We start from the raw sequence: 16215 nt of genomic DNA on the forward strand, positions 1-16215 counted from the left end.
TTCACCTAACATGCATCCTCAGTACCCTCAGTAAATTTTCTACAGGGACCTCCTAGCTCTGACTTTTATTAAGCTTAGCCTTAATCCTGTTGTCAAGCTCTCACAACCCCTCGGTTGACAATCCAGACTTAAAGTCACGTTGCTGAATTTCTAACATCTGTTCCACCCGTCCTCTCAGACAAAGAGGTCTGTCGTTCTCCGCATCTGTCCTTGAAAGTATGGCTGCATCCAAAAGGCCCGCTTCAAAAGTATTCCCCCTTTTACTCTATCTGCTTAAGGACCCGTTTGTCACTCATAGTCTGACCAGTGACTATGTCATCTCCTGAACCTCTGGGCACTGGGTACAGTAGACGTCTTTAGGCTGATGCATTACAAACTGTAGTGGCAAACATATTTTCTGTCATGCGAAAAGAGATGGTGAGTGTAGATGATGGTGTTATAATGGAACACTTGTTTTACTGCACTGACTCAGGACTGTGGAGAAAATAAGGTATTGCGTTATACCAGTTTACGACATATTCAAAAGCTGTGCAATGTCACCAATGTAATTCAGCCCAGCGAATCAAATGTAATGTAATGCTCTTGCGGGTGCTCCCAGAACTGCTTTTACAGTTCATGGACTAAATGGGGTTATATAGAAATCTCTCTGCAAATATATCCACATCATAATGCTACATAAAGTGTCAAAACCGATTGCAACAAATCCCCATTATTGCTCTATGGGAAATTGGGAGTTGACAGGGCTAAGCTAAAGCCATTTGAGTTTATCTGTACAAGTCCTTCAGCCAAAGGAGGGCTTGAAATTGAGAGTCCTGATAAATGTGCTGCTCTCCTTTGGCTGCTGCATGACAGGGACTGACTGTTTCAGCACAGATCAGAGGTGTGGATCTTGTCAGTTTACTTTTGACTTAATCTACCAAGACACACGTCACTGCAATCCTTTTGCTGTGGCGAGACTGCCCTTAGCGCAGAGCAGGATTGGTTTAATACATAGTACATACAGCAAACCACTTATTAGCAAATGATACATTGCTCCCCATACACAGCCAGGGAAAACAGCCTGAAACGGCTGCAATGAATAGAACCACGGCCACTGACAAATAACTACAGCCCCACTGCTCACAGAACTGTCCATTTATTTACATGTAAAGGTTAGAATAATTACACTTCTCCAGTAGCCAGCCCTCCAGTTGGCCTGCTGTTGGCATGCAGTGGAGGGGATGGCTTTGTGAGTTGCGCAGTGGGCCTGGGGAGGGCCCTTCAGATGCTGCCTGCTATCTCATCGACCCAGAGCCTACTATGCTACACTGCACCCAGTACTGCATTTTGCTCTTCAAGGGGCAGCAGGCAGACTTCAAACTGTCCAGAAATACTCCATTGTCTATGTGTGTGTGCGTGCGTCACAGTTTTGCACATTTGCCTTGCATATCCTGCTTTCAGACTGTGTTTAAACCTGCTTCCATTTTGCTGTGGGGGAAGTAAACGGATTTAAATTCAATGTAATAAATATAAACTGCCATCCTCTTGGGAAAGGATTTGACTGCTTAGAGGAGTCTGAAGCCTAAACGACACTAGTTGTCATACATGTATCATAAAAGGACACAATATATAAAGAGTGATAAGTCTGCGCCTAAATCGAATCCTGAACCTATTCCTCATTGGTCACAAGTCTTGCTACAGCCTTCAATTGTCTTTTAGCAATAGGTCTTTAACCTGGCAGATACGTCCCAGTGGCTGAAAGTGTCTGGACTAGCTGAAATGAAGGTGAAGTCAGATCAGGTCAGTGTTGGTAAGTCTGGTGACAGCTCAGGTCATTAACAGCCCTCTAATTCAGTCCCTGAGAACACAGTAATGTGGAGCGGGGCCAATGGAAAGTCAATCGAGTGTAACACTCTCCCTCTTCCAACCCAACCTCTCAGCCAGATTAGAGAGACCAGTCAGATCATCTCTTTAGAGAGCCAAGACATCCTTATGTCATCATTAGGTCTATTAGCAGCAGGGTACATGTTGAGTGATTCTCAGACCTCTGTTTGGGTGTAACGGACGTAAGGAGGATGAGGCCAAATTGAGACTCTGCTTACCTTAGCCTTAGGACCATATTTAGAGCACCTTGAATATAGGGCCCTGTGTTCTTCTCAAATGGTTGAACCTGTAAGTAAAGAGTGAGTCAATAAAGCCAGAAAGTACTCAATTATCTCCTGGAGCATAAAAGATATAACTGAATATACACTGATTAAACTACAAAAGCAACAGAAGAATACATCAGTTATATCACACAAAATACATTCAATATATACAGTGTATTGTATTGATGTATTCTGACAAGATCATTGAGTTCTGTTTTTGAGGAGGCACAATCCTTTGACTAGGCCCTGACTCAACAAAGTAAGAACCACAGTAGCACTTATGGCATCGAGCCGTATCACACTTTCTGTAGCCATGGGGGCAGTGTTGTGTAGACAATGCTTGCTTGGTTCCTTGATCTGATCTACAGGCTATGCATCTAAGTAGTCTATTTTGTATCGATAAGCAAATAAAATCTCAGTGACTGTTCAAATAACAATGTAGCCTTATCAATCCCCCCCAAAATGTATTTTGTTTAGAAGTACTAACTATTGATTCCAGGCTAGTGGACCAAAACTTGTGTGAATACATTCAAGCAGCATATCAAACTAGCATAACGTTGTAGGTTACACCAGCAAGTATAAGAATATTTGCCAGGGCATATTATTTCATTATAAATCTGATTATTTTACATGAAGATGTGAGACGCTAAAAGGTTATCTGGCTTGCAGTGTTTAGCCAACTTGCTAGAATGGGAAGACAGCAAGACAAGACTCTTTTTTGCTTTCACAACAAATAAGACAACAAGAATTCACCCAAAAAGGTATTTTGTTAAGAATTAATAACTCATTTTTACAGGCTATTGTGAAACTATAGAACTTGCTGTAGCCAACTAGCTAGCCATGTGCTTTTTTCTTAATGACCAAAACATTAAGTTTTATTTTTAGTTGATATGGGAAAGATTACAAAAGCAGCATATCCAACTGAGATAATGTTTTTGGTTATGTTTGAGGTTATTTTTTAAAATTATAAATCTGATTATTTCACATGGAGATGTGGGAAGCTAAAAGGCTAGCTAGCTTGCTATGTTTTTAGCCAGGCTAAACCCGCCAGGCTGCCAGCTAGCTACTAGTAGCAATGGAAGGCGGCTCTTCCTTGTTTTCACAAAACGAAAAGACAAAAATAATATATTTTGCTATCACCCCCTTGTGAACGGGAGTGGGACCGGCGAGGATATCACGTTACCAAAAGGTGTCTGCTACTCCAAAAATCCCACTCCACCCACGCGCGCACAGTGGAGCTTGTAGTAACCTTAACAGCTAAGCCCTGAGCTGGCAGTGTCAGCAGGATGGCCATTTACTCTGACTTATTACTGCTGAAAGGGCCCCTCCATGAGCCTCAGGGATACTGGCACATACTCACTCAAAAACACTCACACACACACACACACACACACACACACTCAGTGGTGCATCAAGGTCACTGAATCATGACAAATAACATCTGCCTCTGCTGCTGCTCCTGAAAGCCTCACCTGTGGATGCTGAATGGATAGCCCTTCAATGGGAACAATGTTGGCGTTCTCCTCATCCTGTGGCACAAAACAAAAGGCATAGAGTAAAGATATAAAATATACTAGTCATTTTTCTGTGCTATAGAGGAGCATTGTTAGCAATAACAAATCTTTGCACAAGATTAGACAGACATCGCTCATCTCAGTCAGCAAATAGAGAAGTCAATACAAAACAATCAATATGTAAAACATTTTGTTGTTTTTGAACAATCAATCAAATAGAGAAAGCATGCATACACGTTCACCCTTGCTAAAATCAATGAGTCCGAGAGATTGTGGCGGGTGAGACGTACTAGGTTTATTTCAGATTTAATCATTTATACACAACCTGCTGCCTGTTAAAAGGCAGCCAATTGTAATTTCCAATGATGCCCTTTGTAAAGTAATCAAATTATACAGGAAGAAACAGGGACAAAGTAAGTCTATTAACCTTGTCAATGTGCAGGTTTACATACTTATAAAAATCTATCTTCCCCCACATTTCACCTGAGGATCTGTCTCAATGATATCAAAAAGACACTAACGATGATAAACCATGTACTGCATGTTTGTTTATAGAACAGAAAAGAGCTAACTTACGTCTTCGTTTTCATCTTCGTTCTCCTCTCTGACCCTTCGCGACTGGAAGGCAATATCAAACACAAACAAAATGATCTTCTCAGTCTTGACAAATCTAAATATGACTGCCAGGTGTAGAACTCAATCCCTGCAGAATAATTAGCATAATGTAGGGGAGGCAACTGAACATTCAAAGCTGAAGCAGACAGAACATCATAATCAGCATTTGTCACATAATTGCTTTGTGTAATTATTCCCTGTAAGAGCCATTCAGGTTATGCATCTATATCAAATAACCTTTTGATCTTTGATCATGGCTGTCTTCCCCTCTCCCTCCCCAGCCCCCTACAGCCATCTTCAAACCCTTACCAACTACCTATAGTGACATGTGACACGTGACTCTAGTGACAGCTAGCTCACTGTTCTCACAGAGATCCATGCAGGATCTAGGACTGTACAAAGGCTAAAACAAAAGGAGAGTTTCATGTCCTCAACATTACTCTTTGAAGAAATGGTTCCAAAAGGGTTCTTCGGCTGTCCCCATAGGAGAACCCTTTTGGGTTCCATGCAGAACCCTTTATACAAAGGGTTCTACACTACATAGAACCCAAAAGGGTTCTATCTGGAACCAAAAGGGTTCTACCTGCAAACAGAAATGGTTCTTCAAAGGATTCTCCTATGGGGACAGCTGAAGAACCCTTTAAGGTTCTAGAGAGCACCTTTTTTCCCTAAGAGTGTAGTTGTCCCATTTTTCTCCAGCCTGTGGCTTTAGTTTGGATGCGCATCTCTTGTCATGGTCTCACCTACCCTGCCTTGATTGACAGCAGCCTTGCCCTCCTCGCTCCCCTCGTCCAGCTCATCATCGCTCCACTCCCAGTCTCCGTCTTCCGTCTTGTGCAGATGGCCACTGGACCCTGGAACTCTCCTCACCTGGGCCAAACACAGCACAACTGTTAACACACATCATCAAACTGTAGGTCGGAGAGACAAAACACATTTAGTAGCATACCCCTTCTGAGGTTCTCCCACTAAGTCAGCACAACATCAAATGTTATTAATCTGTCTTATATGAGTTTGTAGGATTTTAGAAATATACACTCGTACTATATGAGAGTGCAGTTGAATTGATCAAACACTAGCTTGGGCTTGGATTCCTCTCTGAGAGTTTTTAAGGTCTACAAAACGGCTGCTATGAGCTAGCAGAAAACAAAAGAACAGAGAACACCAAAACGAAACACAGAGAAAACAAAACACAAAAACTCCTTAATAAGAAGCTAACTCTGGATGAATCTAAGCGGAAGCACCCAGCATTCTAGGGCTAAGTCAAAGAACATGTACCCTTCTGACGGCATCAAGTTCTTTCTCCGAACCTGACACAGAGCCCATGCTCCTGGAATTCTGCTCTGGCTCCTTGAGCAAAACAAAAAAGCATCAGTCCACTGTGTGTGGATGCATGTGACAGTTCAGTGGCCTGTATGTCTCTCTACACACACACACACACACATATACGGTACCATCAAGCTGTCTATGCCAAAGCATGTGTACAACTACATTTAGTACTATAGGAACAGGAATTTCAATATTTATGAGCATGCACATTTAGAGAAACACACAAACAGAAGATATGGGATTAAGGTGTACATACAGGCAAATTACAAGAGCCATCTATAGATGCAATGACTCTAAACTGTATTATCTGTGTACTAGTGTGGGAAATCATTCAGTATTATATCAGTATTATTTTCCAACTTTCAATTACGTAACACATCCGTGACTGCTGCAGCCGACCACCCTCGGTGTCAGCCTCTAGAAATAATCTTTGCTCAATACCTCCTGCAGGTCTCCCTATTAGGAGATCAACTAAGGAMCAAGGGTGCCCTCTGCTGGCCAATGAACAACTGCTGAAATCCTGTCCTTTGRCTAGAGATGCATGTCTTGAATATTACTATTTTGTATTCAACGCTGGTTGAATTAATACGCCTGCACAGCCCATGGTCCAATATGTACTTCTCTGTAGATTGTGATATAGCAGTCTACCCATGTTTAGAACTTCCCTACTGATGTAAAAATAGGTACCCTACACAATAAAACGCCTTGCATTTCTTTTGCAAAATCTACCTTTCCTTTGCTCCTCTGGGGAGCGACTCCAATGTTTAACAAGCCTATAGCTCATGGGAGCAGATTCTTAGAGCAGAAAAAGGAAGACAGGAAAGAGGGGAGGCTCAGTGAAGGGGCAGGGGGAGAGAGAGAGAGGGCAGGAGAGGAGAGAGAATGAGGGACGGGCAAGGGGAAGAGATACTCAAGGAGGCGCAGTGGAGAAATACTGAGGGAGGGGCAGGGGGAGAGGTTGAGGCAGGAGGGAAAGAATGGAGGGAGACTCAGGGAGGGGCAGGGGAGAAGGGAGAGGGGATACCTAGTCAGTTGCACAACTGAATGCATTCAACCGAAATGTGTCTTCCGCATTTAACCCAACACCCTCTGAATCAGAGAGGTACTGTAAGAGAGGGCAGGGGAGGTGGGAGGCTAAGGGAGGGGGGAAGGGGAGGAAGGGAGTCTGCAGAAGTGGGCAGGTGATAGACTGGAACCCTTGGTCTAGTAGCACAGTTTTGACTACTCCTACAGTTTTGCTTCGGTACTGCAGCATAACTGTCACCTGACCCAGAAAGACAATTTCCATGCACGGCCACATAGGGAAGTAAGATTTGAAAATAAGACACTTTAGTCACCACCTTTGTGCACAAAACWTCCATTGAATTACTCAAATAACTGTCGCTGAGGCCAATTTTCTTTTCCATCACTCACAGCCGAAGATATTAACATTTTATATTCATCCAATGTCTGCCATGTTTTTGGATGACGTGACCGCTGCTCGCTCTGCACCCTGTGCGCACTGAGTGCTAGTGCACATGTGATGGTGGTCCGTATAAACTCGATGCAACTCGGATACAGGCGGTCCATGAATCGGCGTATGCAAACGTGAGTAGATTATCTTGAAAACAATGGTCGGACATCTTGGACACAGTCTCCAGTTCTTATTATACCTCAGTGAGAGACAGACAGAGGGAGGGGGGGGGACAAACAGGGAGAGAGACTGATCTGGTCCATGATGTGGACAGGTCACAGTGTCCTGGGATGACAATGTTTCTGCTAGGTTTCTTCTCTGTGCAGGCTGGCCTGTGTCTGCTGAGTGSATAATGTGGGTGACTCTCCATAGGTCAGAACAGCACACAAACAAACCATTCTATTATCACAGAGGCAACACAGAGGACACTACTCTATGACTCGCACTCCTCATCTGCAATCAAGTGAGACAGACTCAACACAGCTCCATTACTGTACGTACGAGCTGTGCATTTACGCCAGAAGACAAAACTGTGATGTGTTCGCAGGATCAGGATTGGCTGAAGAGGGCATCATGATTACATTACAGCCTCAGAATAGAATACTAATCATTGTACTGTCATGCTACAATCAACCATAATCTCACATTAAACTATGTTCCCAAATTAAATCAACCCACACAATCTGAATGATTGGGACTGTTGTTCTGGCCAGCAACTGTCCACCCCTCCATCTGACAACTCTGTCACGAGTCACTTCCCTCTCTATTGACATTATGCTCTGCTAAATGATTGTTTTGCGCGACACCTCCACAGTCACCCATGCCCTGTCAGTGAATTTCCATCCAATCCGTTCACCCTGATCTTTTTGCCTTCTGGGAATAGGAGGATGATGGCGTACCAAACATCAGCCTTGCCTGCCACACTGCTGCATCCCAGTTAGCTGTGACCGCAAGGCAACTGAGCATGCAAATGGTGTGTTTAAGTGCACCTCTCAGTTACCTAACCACTCACGTTAAATCCCATTTGTCTTTGTCTGCCACTTGCAGTGAGCGTCTGAGCGACATTACAGACCACTAATGCATGAGTTGTCAGCACATCCATTCTGCATGACTGATATTGTTCCAGCAGTGGACCATATTTGCAGCCACCCCCACAGAACAGTTTGAGCACAAAGTGAATGAAGTGTTGAACAGAGAGAGAGAGAGAGGGAGAGAGAGAGAGGACACTCGATGTGTGTTGACTGGGGGAGAGTGTCCTGCCAAACCTTAGCATACTTTGTTCATAATGTTTAGTCAATATTGGGATTGCTTTAATGGGAATTATGTTTGTTTAGACATTACCCTTTTGGCTCTCTGGGTTATGTTCGGTGCTCTGCATAGCAGCTTTTCAATCAGATACTCTCTGTTCTGAAAATGAAAATCACATCCCGCYTTAAAAACATCAACCTACCAACTCTTTACCCCACAAATAGAACAGGTACATTTCTGGTGGGAAAAGCATACCTTGGCCTTCTGGAAAAATTTACATTTCAAAAGTTCTGTTGCTGTAGGCCTAAAGAGAAGCAAAATATATGGAGATATAAGAACACATAAAAATCATTGGCCTGGAACTGAATGTACCATTCCTACAATCGGTCTGTGTGAGAATATATCTTATTGTGTGGGTATGGGTGAGACCACTAAACATGACAACTGTATTTCAGGACTCTCTTGTAGAAGTGAATGAAGCTCTACAGAGACTCGATCACCACCCAAGGCCATCAGAGTGACAGACTCCACAGATTTACAGTGTAGGTCTAATGCAGTTCACAAAATGGCAGACAGGTACAAACCTCTTGGCAGGCTCCTTCTGAAGGCACAGGGTTATTAGCTTCCTAAATGATTTCCCATATTTTTTCAGCATCTCTTTATCCTCCACACCCGTGTCTAGGGTGGGGGGATCATTCTGTAAGGTCAGCATTAAGACCTGGGAAGAGAAGAGGAAGGGTCAAAAGCATGCATGTGGTCTCTCAGTAGTTACATAGACACAGGGTAGAAATCTGCCTTTCATGGTTCATTAGTTAAGATGTAGGCATATTCCACTGGCAACTGGATATACAGTGATCAGGCTCACCTTCATGGGTGGGTATCGGTGGTAAGGTGCAGACCCTGTGGCCAACTCTATGGCAGTGATTCCAAAACTCCAAATGTCTGCTTTGAAATCATAGCCTCGTACCTGTGGGCATAGCAGCCCTACTGTTAGTAGTGTACAGTCTATGTGCAAACAGCTAGTAGATGTTACTAAAACTGGCCACAAGACAGTCTCACCTGTTCCATCACCTCAGGGGCCATCCAACATGGTGTGCCCACAAAGGTCTTCCGTACTTTGTTTCTGGTCATATCTCCTCCAGTGGCCAAAAAGGCACTAACTCCAAAATCTATTGGGAAATATGTATAAATCAGATGAAATGCATTGATGTAATGTTATACCTAATTAACTTCTTATAGAAAGGAATATATTAATGCTATGCAGTATTTTCACAACTATTTCATGTTCTACACCTAATACAAACTGTGCACACTCAACACCTTCCGTTGCATTCATGATAGACAGATTTTCTTTCGAGTGTTTGTTGGCTAAAGGTCGTCCAACTATATGACAGAGACCGTAGGCCTCTTGTGATTTATGATGGGGGACCTGTTTGACTACCTTTATGTTAGTGTTATTCAGTAAATATTCTAAACTGCCATGATTTCCGCTAGCTTCAAAACTATATTCATCTTAGCCATTTTACAAGTCTACGTCTACTTTTGATTGGTGAAGTCTGGCGTTTTGTCTATTATGCTGTTGAATTAACTGAATGTATGGAAACATCATAAAAAGTCATATATAACTGTGGCAGTGAGTGAGCTGTGAATACAGAATGTGACAGGTGAAGATGGGGTGAAATAGTGACATTACTCACACACCTGCAATCTGAACAGAGCCGTCCTCTCCCAACAGGATGTTCCCAGCCTTCACATCCCTGAAGTCACACACAAACACACACAGCAAAAACACCCCGGTCATGCCCCAACAGTATCGATCTATGTAAGTGGGGCAGCATCGATTGCATCCATGTGTGTACATTTGTTTTGCAGCCTGCTGTCATTTGGAACACAGACCAAGGGGGTAATAGTGGTTTAGTTTATAATGACCTTGACATCCAGGCAAGTAAAAAAAAAAAAAAAACACAACCAATGTGTGATCAAAGGGAAGTTCAAACAACACAAGTTCAAACAATTTATGTCAATAAATTACATTGAAACAGAATAGTCAACACAATTTATCTACCACTATGTAACTCCTAGATTACATTTTATAGATTCATATTTTGGAACTTTTATATTCGATCTTACTTATAAAAAAAAAAAAAATATATATATATATATATATATATATATTAATGTTTCAAACTCCAGGGTATCTTACCTGTGAATCTGTCCATTTCTGTGCAGGTAGTCCAGTCCCTCAAGGACCTCTTTCAGTATGGTTGCAATGATGAGCTCATCAAGGACTCCATTTTTGTGCTCTCCTCTGCTAAAGGTATGCTTTATTATATCCAACATGGATCCTAAAAAGAGGAAGCAGACAGAAAAACAGAGTGCCCACAATGCCCAAGGCTGATATGTCATTACATGTCAACTATTCCATTTAATCATTCTGCCTTAAGCAAGTTTGTTACAGTTGAAGTCGGAAGATTACATACACCTTAGCCAAATACATTTAAACTCAGTTTTTCACAATTCCTGACATTTAATCCAAGTAAAAATTCCCTGTCTTAGGTCAGTTAGGATCACCACTTTATTTTGTGAATGTGAAATGTCAGAACAATAGTAGAGAGAATGATTTATTTCAGCTTTTATTTCTTTCATCACATTCCCAGTGGGTCAAAAGTTTACATACACTCAATTAGTATTTGGTAGCATTGCCTTTAAATTGTTTAACGTGGGTCAAACGTTTAGGGTAGCTTTTCACAAGCTTCCCACAATAAGTTGGGTGAATTTTGGCCCATTCCTCCTGACAGAGCTGGTGTAACTGAGTCAGGTTTGTAGCCCTCCTTGCTCTCACACGCATTTTCAGTTCTGCCCACAACTTTTCTCTGGGATTGAGGTCAGGGCTTTGTGATGGTCACTCCAATACCTTGACTTTGTTGTCCTTAAGCCATTTTGCCACAACTTTGGAAGTATGCTTGGAGTCATTGTCCATTTGGAAGACCCATTTGCAACCAAGCTTTAACTTCCTGACTGATGTCTTGAGATGTTGCTTCAATATATCCACATAATTTCCTTCCTCATGATGCCATCTATTTTGTGAAGTGCACCAGTCCCACCTGCAGCAAAGCACCCCCACAACATGATGCTGCCACCCTCGTGCTTCGTGGTTGGGATGGTGTTCTTTGGCTTGCAAGCCTCCCCCTTTTCCCTCCAAACATAACAATGGTCACTATGGCCAAACAGTTCTAGTTTTGTATCATCAGACCAGAGGACATTTCTCCAGAACGCGTCTCCTTCCTGAGCGGTATGACGGCTGCGTGGTCCCATGTTGTTTATACTTGCGTACTATTGTTTGTACAGATGAACGTGGTACCTTCAGGCGTTTGGAAATTGCTCCCAAGGACGAACCAGACTTGTGGAGGTCTACAATTTTTTTCTGAGGTTTTGGCTGATTTCTTTTGATTTTCCCATGATGTCAAGCAAAGAGCTACTGAGTTTGAAGGTAGGCCTTGAAATACATCCACAGGTACACCTCCAATTGACTCAAATGGTGTCAATTAGCCTATCAGAAGCTTCTAAAGCCATGGCACAGTCAACTTAGTGCACAGTCAACTTAGTGTATGTAAACTTCTTATCCACTGGAATTGTGATACAGTGAATTATAAGTGAAATAATCTGTCTGTAAACAATTGTTGGAGAAATTGCACAAAGTAGATGTCCTAACCAACTTGCCAAAACTATAGTTTGTTAACAAGAAATGTGTGGAGTGGTTGAAAACGACTTTTAATGACTCCAACCTAAGTGTATGTAAACTTCCGACTTCCGACCGATCTTCAAWATTCATCCCAGCCATTTACATGGTGGGATGCCACTGCACATAGGTCTACAGTAAACTAGTCCAAAGGATGGACAATTACTTGTTGACATTTGATGAGATCAATGTCCCGACATATGAAAGGACTCACAATGTAGTCCATAACAGTGTTTATGTGTTATGTTATTATGGCCACTTTCAATGCTTAGTGTGGAAGTAAAAAAGAGATGGCAGCTATATTTTGCTAATATGTTGAAGGTAAAAGCTTACCTCCACTCAGAAGTTTCATGACTAACCAAAGTTCATCCTTTACCACAAATGAGGTGTAGTAGGTGACAACATTTGGATGGTTGCATTGGCTCATGGCTTGAATTTCTTTCTATTGTTTAAGAGGAAAGAGGCACACATGAGACAAAATAAAGTCAACAACTTTTGACAACCTTTCTTATAACGAGGATTGTTCATTTGTCATTTACTTCACTAAAGATGTCAAATAAATTACTGCGAATGATTTTCCAAATATACAAAGTAATAGTTTACCAAATACTTAATAATGTCAACAAATACTAATTCAAATGGACACTTTAGTGTAGCACAGCCCTCACAGATCCTACTCAGTCTCTAGTACACACACACACACACACACACACACACACACACACACACACACACACACACACACACACACACACACACACACACACACACACACACACACAGGAGAGAATACCAAAGTAAAATTACTGCTCAATCAGGAAAGTGTGGGCCAGAGAAGGCCATAGGCACTGTGGACACACACAATGAAGATATAGCCTTTATTTATTGTTATGCTCACCAATAGCTCATCCATGCTGGTCTGGCATTTCTCCAGGTTTATTCTCTTTATGGCCACGCGTTCTTGTCTGGGAGTGCAGAGGGCAGCCTGCACTACGGCTGTGGCCCCACTGCCTGGAATCACAGACAAATAGAGGTGCAATTAAGAACCAGGACAGGAGACAGTACAGGACAATACATTAACATCAAAAGTGACCAAGGTGAAAAGTATAAGGGATAATTGACACATGCAGGATCATTGTTGGTCTGTTTGGGATATTAGCCCTTTTTGTGACATTTAAATGATAAATAATGTGACTGCAACAACAATTCAGAGCACCATTGCACCAATACAGTATGTGCAAACATATTTTCCAATCATATGCTAAATTCCTATGCATAACAGTCAGTGTATCCAAGACAACTTTGAGAAGAGGGGTTGAGTGAAGAACCAGGCAATGCTAAGCTATAGTTATGTTGTACTAAGAATGTGACACAGTACATACCATGCCAACTGCTGGTGACAGGTAAGGATGAGAGGAGATCGGACTCCTCAACAGTTGATTATATGCACAGGACAGATGACTAACTAGCCACAGGAGCTCTTGGCTGTAGTAACGCTATCCCTTATCAGCACTGATTCGGTTTTCTTGGGCTGTCGGTGTCAGCTCATCTATATGCAAAATTCATATTCATCCCTCTGGACAAAAGCTAATTAGACAGATCCAAATGTCTCCCACAGTTTGCACGTGACAGAATTCTTAAATGAGCAAAAAAAGCTTAAGCATTTGGGAAATGACCATGAATAAGTGCATTATAGGCCTACCAAATGAAGTCTGATGTTAACACCAGTAGAGAGAGGGTGTGGAGAGTAATGCTGACCAGCAGCGAGTGAGCTCAGTACTGTCACAATGTAACCGGTTCTATAACTCCTTGATGTAACCTAATAGAAGTGCAAATAAACCTTGATGACCTACGGAACTTGACTGATGTGCTGAAACAATAAACTAAACATTCTTTTCCACTGTAAATGGTCATATTGCTTCCTACTCCTATAGGCTCACTAATATTTATAACGGTGCTTGGTGAGGCAGGGCAATATATTAAAATGTATTGAATTATTTTTACAACTATCATAATAAAATTGGCATGAGAGGCTATAGGTGGAATGGGCTGTTTGTGATTTATTGTCCAGAGCAGTCGCTAATCTGTGACAACAATTTGTTCTTATAAGTAGGCAAAAATGTGGCATAACCAAATAACAATACTCACCATAAATCACCACAAAAGGCCTAAAATAATAATAATAATAATATTAATAATAAAATGGGACTTTTGATGTAAGAGTAGACCCTCTGTCTAACTTCAGAGTTGGCATGCAACTGAATATCCCTGCTCTACTCAACGACACCATGCCATTCCCGTGAGGACTGCAGGTGCACGATCAAGACAATTACATGCGATTTTCATTCAGATGATCCATACATAGGCACATCTATTTCAATATAGCCTAGTGGACACGTGCCATAATTGAGCATCGTTCGGCATAGAAGAAATCGACTGCGTTAAAAACGCATTTACATGAAATGGCATTCCTACCCATATACATATAACTTTACCGTGACTATAAATATCTCTCTATGTGATGAAAAAAGTGGTTTCCTCTTACAAGAAGAAGCAAATTGGGGTTGTTAACATCCGCATTGCAAAGCATTACAGAGACGCTGTTGAATATGAAAAAGCCGGTAGGCCCTCGTCGTCATTCACCACTGATAACCGCCCGAGCCACATCCATGACAAAACAGTACATATAAACAATATAATCATATCAAGAGGTAGCCTACTAACCGATGACTTCCTGTAACTCGTAAGACTCCCTGGTAATTGGCCAGCTCATTGTCAGCACTGGTTGCGGATTCTGGACAGGAGCAGGAGATCCGCCTTGCTCCGCCATGATGCTGCTGCTGCTGCTGCTGCTACTGAGCTACTTAGCGACCTCAGACCTTCACCTCCTGACTACAGAAGTGTCAGCTGCTGCGGAGAATTACTATGGCCTGCGATGAAAACATCCGGAAATAACCGTGCAACTTTCACCACAAAAAGGCGGAWTTAAATTATAACGCAAAATCATGTCCAAAAACGTGCACTTGAATTTGTGATAGGCCTATAAAATTTGGTCGTTTTAGAACAATTTTCAATTCCAAAAGTGAACGTTTTGTTTTTGTAGTCGCCAAATCAAATAATGAATCAATCAAATAAATTGCCTATTATTTGTTAATAACTTGATAATAACTTAATTTGAACCAATTCAGTTGTTTTAAGCCTACGGCATTTCAGCTTTGGTTACCGTTTTGCCTGGATGTTAGATTTGTTGCAGATCTATTTTGGATCACGCAGTGATGAAGATGTGACATTCTATCCTGGATCATGAAAGTTGCTACAAAGGATCACAGTGACCACTAATCAAATATGTCCACTAGATGGCAATATTATACCTTCAATCACATACCATGGCCATATAGACTTATGTACTCTTGAGAAAACTGCTTAGACTAATAAAATAATGTTAGCCTTTTAATGAATATAAATGAAATGAAAATAATTATTAAATGTACATTAGCCTATGTATTTACACTTATCTATTCATTTATCCTATAATAACATTGACAATTAGCCCAGCGTTGTCCGGGTTCGGGTTTGGCCGGGGTAGCCCGTCTAGCATCACTACTCTGGACGGTTCTGACTTAGAATATGTGGACAACTACAAATACCTAGGTGTCTSGTTAGACTGTAAACTCTCCTTCCAGACTCACATTAAGCATCTCCAATCCAAAGTTAAATCTGGAATTGTCTTCCATTTCGCAAAAGCCCCGCCTTATCTCAGCTCACTGGTCACCATAGCAGCACCCACCCGTAGCACGTTCTCCAGCAGGTATATTTCGCTGGTCACCCCCAAAGCCAACTCCTCCTTTGGCCGCCTTTCCTTCCAGTTCTCTGCTGCCAATGACTGGAACGAATTGCAAAAATCACTGAAGCTGGAGACTCATATCTCCCTCACTAGCTTTAAGCATCAGCTGCCAGAGCAGCTTACAGATAGATCATTGCACCTGTACATAGCCCATCTGTAAATAGCCCACCCAACTACCTCATCCCCATATTGTTATTTTTTGTTTTGCTCCATTGCACCCCAGTATCTCTACTTGCACATTCATGTTCTGCACATCTATCACTCCAGTGTTTTTGCTAAATTGTAATTATTTCGCCACTATGGCCTATTTATTGCCTTACCTCCCTAATCTTACTTCATTTGCACAC

At 41.9% G+C, this 16215-nt stretch overlaps 1 protein-coding gene across 2 annotated transcripts in view; it reads right to left on the reverse strand.

The window, feature by feature from the left end:
- Positions 1-15049, reverse strand: part of LOC111974810 (STE20/SPS1-related proline-alanine-rich protein kinase-like) — a 28870-nt gene extending 13821 nt beyond the window's left edge. Inside the window, exons 1-15 of one of the 2 annotated variants that reach the window (XM_024002820.2) lie at positions 14749-15049; positions 12923-13035; positions 12358-12466; positions 10489-10630; positions 9987-10042; positions 9345-9454; positions 9151-9252; positions 8870-9003; positions 8541-8589; positions 8379-8444; positions 5534-5605; positions 5003-5125; positions 4217-4258; positions 3599-3655; positions 2082-2149 (exon numbers count right to left, since the gene is read on the reverse strand). In XM_024002820.2, the coding sequence (XP_023858588.1) occupies positions 2082-2149; positions 3599-3655; positions 4217-4258; positions 5003-5125; positions 5534-5605; positions 8379-8444; positions 8541-8589; positions 8870-9003; positions 9151-9252; positions 9345-9454; positions 9987-10042; positions 10489-10630; positions 12358-12466; positions 12923-13035; positions 14749-14854 (1349 nt within the window). In that variant the 5' untranslated portion in view covers positions 14855-15049. The remainder of the gene's footprint in view (positions 1-2081; positions 2150-3598; positions 3656-4216; positions 4259-5002; positions 5126-5533; positions 5606-8378; positions 8445-8540; positions 8590-8869; positions 9004-9150; positions 9253-9344; positions 9455-9986; positions 10043-10488; positions 10631-12357; positions 12467-12922; positions 13036-14748) is intronic. The other variant, XM_024002829.2, reaches the window with a different exon arrangement.
- Positions 15050-16215: the final 1166 nt, after the last annotated feature.

This window comes from Salvelinus sp. IW2-2015, linkage group LG2 (assembly GCF_002910315.2).
Source record: "Salvelinus sp. IW2-2015 linkage group LG2, ASM291031v2, whole genome shotgun sequence".
Taxonomy (NCBI): domain Eukaryota; kingdom Metazoa; phylum Chordata; class Actinopteri; order Salmoniformes; family Salmonidae; genus Salvelinus; species Salvelinus sp. IW2-2015.